The following is an 8,604-nucleotide window of genomic DNA, read 5'->3' as shown; positions in this document are numbered from 1 at the left end:
GATGGCGCCGCGCCGTGAGGGGCAGCGGGCCCGAGATAGCACCGGCTTGAGCCGGAAGGTGGAGCCGAAACACAGCGTTTGGAGCGGGTCAGCCCGGCGGGGGGGTTGACGGCAAGCCCTGCCCGGGCCTCCAGGGGTTGCTGCCCGCGGCCTGGCGGTCACTGATCGCATCGAGATAAGAGCAGACGCCGCCCTGAGGGAGCGCTGCCCGGGCCAAGGGGTGAGGGAGCAGGAGCGGCCTGAGCGGCCTCCCGCCCGCGGGAGCTCTTCTTCGGCAGCGTGACAAAACAAAAGAGGTTGCATGGCGCGTTTCGAAAGAGAGCGGTGCGATAGTTCGTAGATGCTTGTGAAGAATACTGTTCTTAAAGCGTGGGCGGGAACATCGAGAGGTTGGTCTTGGCCGAGGGGCTCCCGGAGGAGCTCTTCCCGAGGCGGTTCCCGCTCCCCTGGCAGCGGGGGTTTGGCCCCTTGGGAAGGTTTTCAGCGCATAGCTCCTGGGAACTACCTCTGCCTTCACTGCTCCTGCGAATGAAACTGGCTTTCTTGCCCGTGAAAAGCAAGGTGTGAATTTGTAAGGTTAAAGATGACAGCTTTTTCTGACTCTCTAGGTACCGTTTTTGCCATTTTGTAACCCTGTGTCTGTCAAATTAAGGTTAATTTTATGTCCCCATAGCTGAACAGGAGTAGTTGCAGTTGCTAAATGAACAGAAGCCTTGTTACTTTTGGTCATTTGGTGCCCAGAAAAGTGATTTCAATTAACAGAAAAAGCTCCTCCTTTTTTTGTCAGGCACAGGCTATATCCCGGCTCTGCTCTGAAACGCCATGACATGCCTTCTGCTCCGTACATGGCTGCCGCAGCACTGTGTGGCTGGGATGGAACTGGGCATTCACCTGCAAAGCAATGAAATGAACATGTGAAAGAGGGGTGCCGGATAACTTCCATAGATGCTTAACACTACAAGGGAAAAAGTGCATCTAACCCAGCCATGTTTACCTGATTGGTTAGGATACACCTTTCCAAATTTGTGTAACGAAATCTTGAGCCAGTTGCAACAAGATATATTCGGATAGTCTTTACTGTCATTTTTAACAGAATTGGTTTTCTCTCACTGTTTTTCCTGTGAACACGGAAGAAGCATAGTGCCACTTAAATATGTGAGTCAATTGTCTCGCCAAAGACAGCAGACTAAAATAATACTGTATCTGTGTAGTTTTGGATGCTTAATTCCATTTTAGAAACCCACGTATGCCTTTTCCAGTTATACATATTTTTCTGAAACAAAATTACTTGACATTTTCTAGTTTGTATTTCAGTTCAAAGGTGATGGGGTTTTTTTTCCCTAGAAAGGGTGAGGAAGAAACTAAAGTAATCCCTTCTGAGCCATGTGTTTCCAAGGAAAAAGTATCCCTCCATCTCCAACATACATCTGGTCAGAAAATCATGCTGAAGTTCGAAGCTATAAATTGATTTGTTATCAGAATAAAAGCCAAATAGGAACAAACTGAGGTCAGTAGTTTTAAAAGTATTAAAAGTTGGCATTTCCTTGAAGTCAAGTGGAAAGATTTGGACTGGTATTTCTTAAAGTCCATTTTACGAAATTAGTCAGTTAAGAATATCTCAGTTAAGAATTGCTCATGTAAAGACATCATATTATGTTATAGAAGCTAGAAAAGCTTGTAAGCTTTGCAGACCGAAAATGTAAGTTCAATAAGCATAGGTAAAGCTGCTGGAACTTGAATAAATGCTCAAATCTCAATAGCTTTGACTTTTTCCTTTTATTTTTATTGATTCTAGGGTCTTAAGTCCTTCTCTTTGCCTTAGGTGGTGGACAAATAAATGCTGTATGTAAAATGACTTGTAGAGTGCAACCCTCAGGCTTGTGTGTGATTAGTTTCTCATACTGTTGATGATTGCATTGAAATCAAGAGGACTATTCATAGTGCACACATATGTGCAAAATACGTGACTTACTGTCAGATGATTATAGATACATCTAATGCCTTGCATAAAGTTCACCAGTAATTCTTCCAACATTTTTTTTCCTTTTAAGCCTTAGACTAGTTAGTTATTATTTAGCATAATATGAGATAAAGTAGAAAAAGCAAATCCACAAAAGTAAGGAATGTCTACCATCTAGGCATAAACTTGGCAAGGTGGGTTGTTGGGTTGTTTGTGTTTTTTCTGCTTTCATCTGCCTTCTGTTTTCATCAGCTAGATGAAAAACCTTGAAGTGTGGTTATAAAACAACTGCAAAAATAGCACTGAAAGGCTGCATTTCAGTAATTTCTCTAGGCTCCATATCAACTGCACTCACCACAATAAAAAACCATTCTAATTGCCATTCCTGTAAGTTCTCCTTGGCATCTGATAGGCAAGTGGTATTCTTTCTGGCTCATGAATCATCACTGGAAATAAATAGTTCTAGAATAGAAAATGGGTTGATTGTGTATGAGCCAAAATAGAATCCAAATGAGACGAGCTTATGCTCTTCACTGTATTGTCTCTGCGCTGGGAAGAGGAGCGTGTAGTAGTAGATGATGTAAATGATGCCAAATGAAAACAGAGATGTAGTGAGAAACAAAGGCAGCACTTTTACCCAGTCATTTTTCTACGATGATTAAACATATTTTGTCATAATTAGCAGAGGTTAGTCACATGTCATACAAGCTTACCAGTGCACTAGCAAGGAGTACTGGGCCAAATGTGCAAAACCAGAGCATGGCATTGCAGGTGTGCTCTCTGCTTGCCAGTTACAGCAGGTGTCTGTGAGCGCATTGCCTCTCTGTGAAGTCTTCGTTAACAGGGAAATGGTTTGTCTCTGAAGTTTTAGGCTTGGCTTTCCTGGCATGGTCTTTTTTTTTTTTTTTTTTTGCTTGCAATTCCAAGAACTAGAGTGGCTACTGCAGTCATACTCTCTTTTGATGATGGCAGGTTTTGAATTCTTTTCTCTCCCCACCATCAGTCCCAGCCCCTACAGAGTCCTTCTGCATCATTTCTTGTTAGAGAGGCTTGGCAAAGCAGGAGGCGATTTAGCACTAAGGAAATAACAAACTGTATGGAATTGGGAAATAGTATAGAAAAGATTTCACATAAATAGAAACATTTATTACATAAACAGAAGCATATTGTGTAAAATAAACACATCTGAGCACAATTAGACATATCGTTATGCACAAAAAGCTGTATGTAGATGTATCACATAAATAGGTATATTTTTAAGCGGCAACTTTTTTGCACTGTCGTCACCAGTTAGAGTTCCTTTTCTGATCTCACTGTTTTACAGCTATCTTGATTTCAGCACGCTTAAAATACATTTACTGCTTTTGTATTTTGTGGTGACTTTTGTCTGAATGAGTAAATGTGTAGAGTCCTATAAATGGATGCATGTTTACAATGCATTGTGGGAAATGTTCAAGTGTTATAGAAGTAAATATCAGGAAGGGTAAATGGAGAGGAAGTACACATTTTTTGAACACTGAGACCATTAGATAGACAGTGAATTGTTGAATTAATACAAAACTGGGATAGAATATCCCACCACATTGAAGTAAGAATTGATCTTTTCGTTTTTCTATATCGGTAACATTCTGTAGTTTTGAGATTCCTCTTGGTGTGTATACACATGCTAAAGATGGCAGGGGAAGAGGTTACTCTACGCTTTCTTGCGGAAGCTGCTTGTCTTCTGTACTTCTGAAGAGAGGGAAGGTTCAGTTTAGTATAATAATTTCTGTGTAGGTTATCAGGCGACGTGTGAATAAGGCTATTTTGTTCTTACATACAACTACGCTTGAAAGGTTTTTATCCAAAATATCCTATAATTCCTAACTCTGGTACAGCTCCAGGAATAGGAGCCCGACTATAGGTAAGGCTTCTGGCATTATCAGTGCATTTCTAAAAGTTATTTTCATTGCTTTGGATCTGTGGATCGCAGGCAGATTAATTTATAGAAGTGAGCCTGATGTAAACTAGAGCATCAGATTTTATCACTGTTTCATCTAAATTATATGCAAAGGCTTGACTATTAAATACAGTGGTTGCTAACAGGGAAATAAAGAAGAAATCGCGATTTTTTTAGTGCTCGTTGTCCAATAAATTATCATTCTCCTATTTTTTTTTTTGTGTTCTTCCCAGCTTATACTATAATAACATTATACCTTGATACAGGGTTGAACAGTTCCACTGTGTTCCTGGTTTTTAGTTGTAAAAGCACTGATCCTCTTCATCTCTTCAAATAGAGTTTTTAGCCATTTTTTTAGCAGTTAGCAAGTATTGAGATTTCTGATGTCAAAGTGTATGTATGCCTTTGTGACTACAGAATGAGGAGGTCTTTTCTGAAGACAAACCGCTGTGATTTATCTCCCATTTTGGAAGCAGACCCTATAGTTCTGAGAAGAGCTCCCGCTGCGATCCTTTGTTCTGCCGTAAAACGGTGCAAATGTCTTCCTCCGATCCCTAGGGATTTGTCGATGTTCTGTGTCTGCAAGGGCTAAATTTTAATTTATGAAAATGTTCGGAACTGGCTTACATGCCTATCGTCATTTGTGCTACTGCTTCTTTCAGTTCTAGATTTTAAAGAGCAAGATGCGCTATAATTAAACTTTTGACGTCCTCCCTTTGTGGCGAAAAGAATCATTGATGACTGTGCCTTTACCGTGCAATTCGGCCCCGTGGAAAGGGCTGAAGCAGCTGTGGGCGATTCGCGGGCCTCCTCTGCAGGACGGAATTTCACTTTTACAGCCCCCAAAGCGCGCGCAACCCAGCCTTTCCTCCTGCGCTGGCTTCGACCCAAAGCTTTCCCCGCGGATGCGGCGTCCGGGGTGGTCGAGCCGCTCGCCTCTTCCCGCAGCCCGCTGCCCGAGCTCGCCTTGCGGCTGAGCCGCGGCGTTCAGCCCGGGGCGAGGGGCGAAGGCCGCCCCGCGCCCGCGCACCCCCGGCGGCCGGCACAAAGCCGCCCCCCCCGCCCCCCCCGCGGCCCCTCTCTCCCGGGGAGGCGGCGGTCCCGCTCCCCGCCCCCGGAGAGGGAGGGAAGGGGCTGCGGCTGCCGGGGCCGCGGGAGCGGGAGCGGGAGCGGCGCGGGGCGCGCATGCTCCGCCGGCCGCGGCCCTCCCCCGTCTCCTCCCCCCCTGCCCGGGGCCGGCGGCGGGGACGGCCTCGACCATTTCAGCGGGCGCGGGGACGAGGGGCCGAGCCCGCGCGGCAGCGGCTTTCCCGCAGCGCGGCGGCCGGCTCGGCTCTGCGGCTTCAGCACCGCGGCGCTGGACAGCGCCCGCCGGCCTGCGGCTCCGCGGCGCTGAGCGCCCGCCGGGGCCGGGGGCGCGCAGGGGCGGCGCGGGCGGGAACCCCCGCGGGCGAGCGGGCGAGAGGGCGAGCGGGCGGGCGGGCGGCGGCCCCGGCCCCGGCCCCGTCCGCGGGCCAGGCTCGCCCTCCGAGGGCGCTGGGCAGCAGCAGGATGTTTCTCAAGCTGGCGGTCGTGGTGCAGGTGCTGTCGCTGCTGGCAAGCCGGGCGCAGGGCTTCCCGAAACCCGGGGGCAAAGGTAAGCGCCTTCGTTAACACCCTTTCGCCGGGGTGGGGAAAGTTTTGCAGGGCACAGCTAGAGGAAAGTCAAAACTTCCCTTCCACTTGGCTAAAAGCAATTAGATCCTAAAGAAACAATATTCCGGGCGAAGGCGCTGGATCGCTGAAGTTGCGGTCTAATACTAAAGTGAAGAGATAGGTGCCGGTAGAGGGAAAAGCTCTCAATTTTGTTCAGTCTTTTCCGAGCAATGTTTGCATCCATTCCACAGCAGTTTCTGCACAAGTCTCGCTCGCTCGCTCCCTGTCTCCCCTGCTATTCTCGATGTAAGAGATTTTTAATCTCTTGGTTGTGCCAATCCGATTATTGCTATTTTAGTCAACCTCTTACAGCATTTTTTCCCCCAGTTGGTTTAAGAGTTTTCTCATCAGAAAGGGGTTACTGAGTCTGTATCTGTATTTCTGTTACATCTTTTGCAGAACCTCTCCCTCTGCCCCAAACAATCATGCTTTGTTTAAATGTTTGACTTTTTAATTAATGTATTCTCATTCTTCTAGGAACATTGCATTTTTTTACAAGAACTAGCAGTTGGCTTCATATTTAAGACACCGTGTTTTATGGGAGAAAATTATAGATTAAGAAGAAATGTGCTGTCTCTTTGTAGTCGCATGCATCATATAACTGAGTATATACGTGTGTGTGTTTATTCTAGATAAAGCTATACACAACAGACAATTAAGTGTAGAAAGACCTTTGGAGGAACAGGTAAGTGAAATAAAAAATACTTACAGTGGGTTTTGGTTTGGGTATTCCCATAGTATTTTGAGCCTTCAGGTACCAGATCCATGAATATCCTAATGGCTTAACAAATGAGTTAAAAATAGATTTGTCAGTAAAGTCAATATTGATGGGGTTGGGTACAAAATAGAGTTTCAATAATTTTTAAGAACTGGCATGTAGAGTTTTACTGTCCAGCATTCCAAAAGCAGGTCATTAGCTCCAACAGCTCACAGGTGTGTCACCCCTTTGTATCGACATCCTACAGGATTATAGCGGGAGCTTGGACTGAAGAAGGAAAATATATTTGGCATTTAACTTAAAATGGAAAGTCTATCGCAGCTTCTCGTAATGTCTGATTCTGATCAGAGGATGCGGTGGTACTGACAAAAAGTGCCAAGCGCTTAATCATGGTCTACTTATGAAGGCAAACTCCTTACTAAGAGTGAAGGTCAGGCATTAAGGCTTCTGCTGATATTGGTAAATTAAGAGATCACATGTTTTAGTGTATTTATTCCTTCTGCCTGTTTGTTGTTTTGTTTGTTTGTTTGTTTTATTTTTGTATATCAGATTGCTGAAGCTGAGGCAGACAATAGGAAAATAGCTCCCACAGGTAAAACATCTTTCCTGGTTTTATAGCAATATTCATAATGGTATTCAGAGAAGTGTAAGATTTTATGTCATGTGTGCATTGATGTATTTTCCAGAAAATAAGCCAGAGTTCAGGAATTATTCCTTTGTTGATGACCTGAACCTGCTAAAATCAGTAGCAGAAAGAGAGAGGAATGAAAAGGAGAGGGAGTCAATTAGAAGCTCTTTGTATGAACAGCAACTGGCCATTGATGATGCGGACTCCACCAAGAACCGCAGGCTTGTGGATGACTATGACTCCACTAAAAGTGGGCTGGATTATAAATTCCAAGGTATTCTGTAATCAACTTTCAGTGACTTTTAGGTTAGACTTCTCTTGCAAACTGATTGCCATCATGCATGTTGTGCTTATCACTAAACATGAGCTCTATTTGTTACTGGAGTGCAATTTCAATTATTTCCAGTTGTGGAAGCTTGTAGGTTTTGAAACACAATACAAAAGAATTGCTGTTGATTTTCAGAGTCTTCTTCCATGGAGGAAAATCCAACTGTGTAATTTGCATTATGTTTTTTAGCAATTTAGATTTGATGGAAGGAAAACAGGACATATTTTTAAATGAAAATATATTTATTCTGGTTTGAAAGCAAGAAGTACTTTTATAGAGAGCTAAATCACATATATTTGTTCCAAATGTTATGTGCACTATTAGATAATTCTCCTCATCACAAAGCTAAAAGGAGTTACTGAAGGCCAAAGAATACTTGCCTTTACTACAGGAGTAGTTAATTGACTGGCAGTTTAAGTGAGTCCTCTGAGAGTTGCAAGCAGCCTTTAGCTCAGGATATTTTTAATTATAACAAAGTATGCTGATCACAGACCAAAGCTTACTCATCATGTTCACTTTCTCATTGGTCACAGTGATATTATTCGCCATAAGTAATGATTACATAATTAAAACTTCATTTGCTGAAATCTGAACAAGAAGATAGTATGCTGTTTGTCATGATCTGTTTTGATCTAAGTGGCCCTACAATGAAAGTAGATACTGGGAGGAGGCATATAAGCAGATAAGTGAGCGATGTTCTCTCATTCTTACAATTTTTTCTGTAAACAGAAGAGTATGCTCCTGATATTCATCTCTGCTCTTTCAAAAAAGCCAGTCGGAAAGACATTGTTCAGATGTGAAAAATGGACACAAAAAACTTTTCACTGGGACTGATGTCATGGATTCCAAAGTGTATATTAAAGTATATTCCTAATGTGTCTAAAAAGTGCAGCTTTGTTCTGAAGAGAAAAAGATGTGGGCAGGTAGTTTTTTACAAGATGTCTAATCCAAATGAGTTAGGACAGTCAGCACACGGTTAAACTGTAATCCTTTTAGATGATCCAGATGGCCTCCATCAATTAGATGGCACTCCTTTGACTGCTGAAGACATTGTTCAAAAAATTGCTGCGAGAATTTATGAGGAAAATGATAGAGGAGTGTTTGACAAGATCGTTTCAAAACTTCTAAATCTGGGGCTAGTAAGTATCTTGTTAATACTTCGTTTAGCTGTTTTGTGGGTTGGTTTAATGCTCTTTTAAAAAACAGCTTTGGTGAACACTGTGTCCAGCTAATAATGCTGACTTGAGTGAAAATGAATGGGATTCAGGCTCTGGGCAAGCTTTTTGGCTCATTTGAGCACATTGGTTTAGTTCTGCAATAACGTTGTTCCTGTGAT

At 43.6% G+C, this 8,604-nt stretch overlaps 1 protein-coding gene across 4 annotated transcripts in view; it reads left to right on the top strand.

The window, feature by feature from the left end:
- The first annotated feature begins 5,069 nt into the window (after positions 1–5,069).
- Positions 5,070–8,604, top strand: part of SCG3 (secretogranin III) — a 29,416-nt gene continuing 25,881 nt past the window's right edge. For 3 of the 4 annotated variants that reach the window (XM_069798243.1, XM_069798242.1, XM_009923657.2), the window contains exons 1-5: positions 5,070–5,535; positions 6,227–6,279; positions 6,862–6,904; positions 6,999–7,214; positions 8,265–8,407. In XM_069798243.1, coding sequence (XP_069654344.1) covers positions 5,085–5,535; positions 6,227–6,279; positions 6,862–6,904; positions 6,999–7,214; positions 8,265–8,407 — 906 coding nt within the window. In that variant the 5' untranslated portion in view covers positions 5,070–5,084. The remainder of the gene's footprint in view (positions 5,536–6,226; positions 6,280–6,861; positions 6,905–6,998; positions 7,215–8,264; positions 8,408–8,604) is intronic. The other variant, XM_069798244.1, reaches the window with a different exon arrangement.

Source organism: Haliaeetus albicilla, chromosome 12, assembly GCF_947461875.1.
Source record: "Haliaeetus albicilla chromosome 12, bHalAlb1.1, whole genome shotgun sequence".
NCBI classification, from domain to species: Eukaryota; Metazoa; Chordata; class Aves; order Accipitriformes; family Accipitridae; genus Haliaeetus; species Haliaeetus albicilla.
The sequence above is the reverse complement of the archived record's forward strand: the minus strand, read 5'-3'. Positions and strand labels throughout refer to the sequence as shown.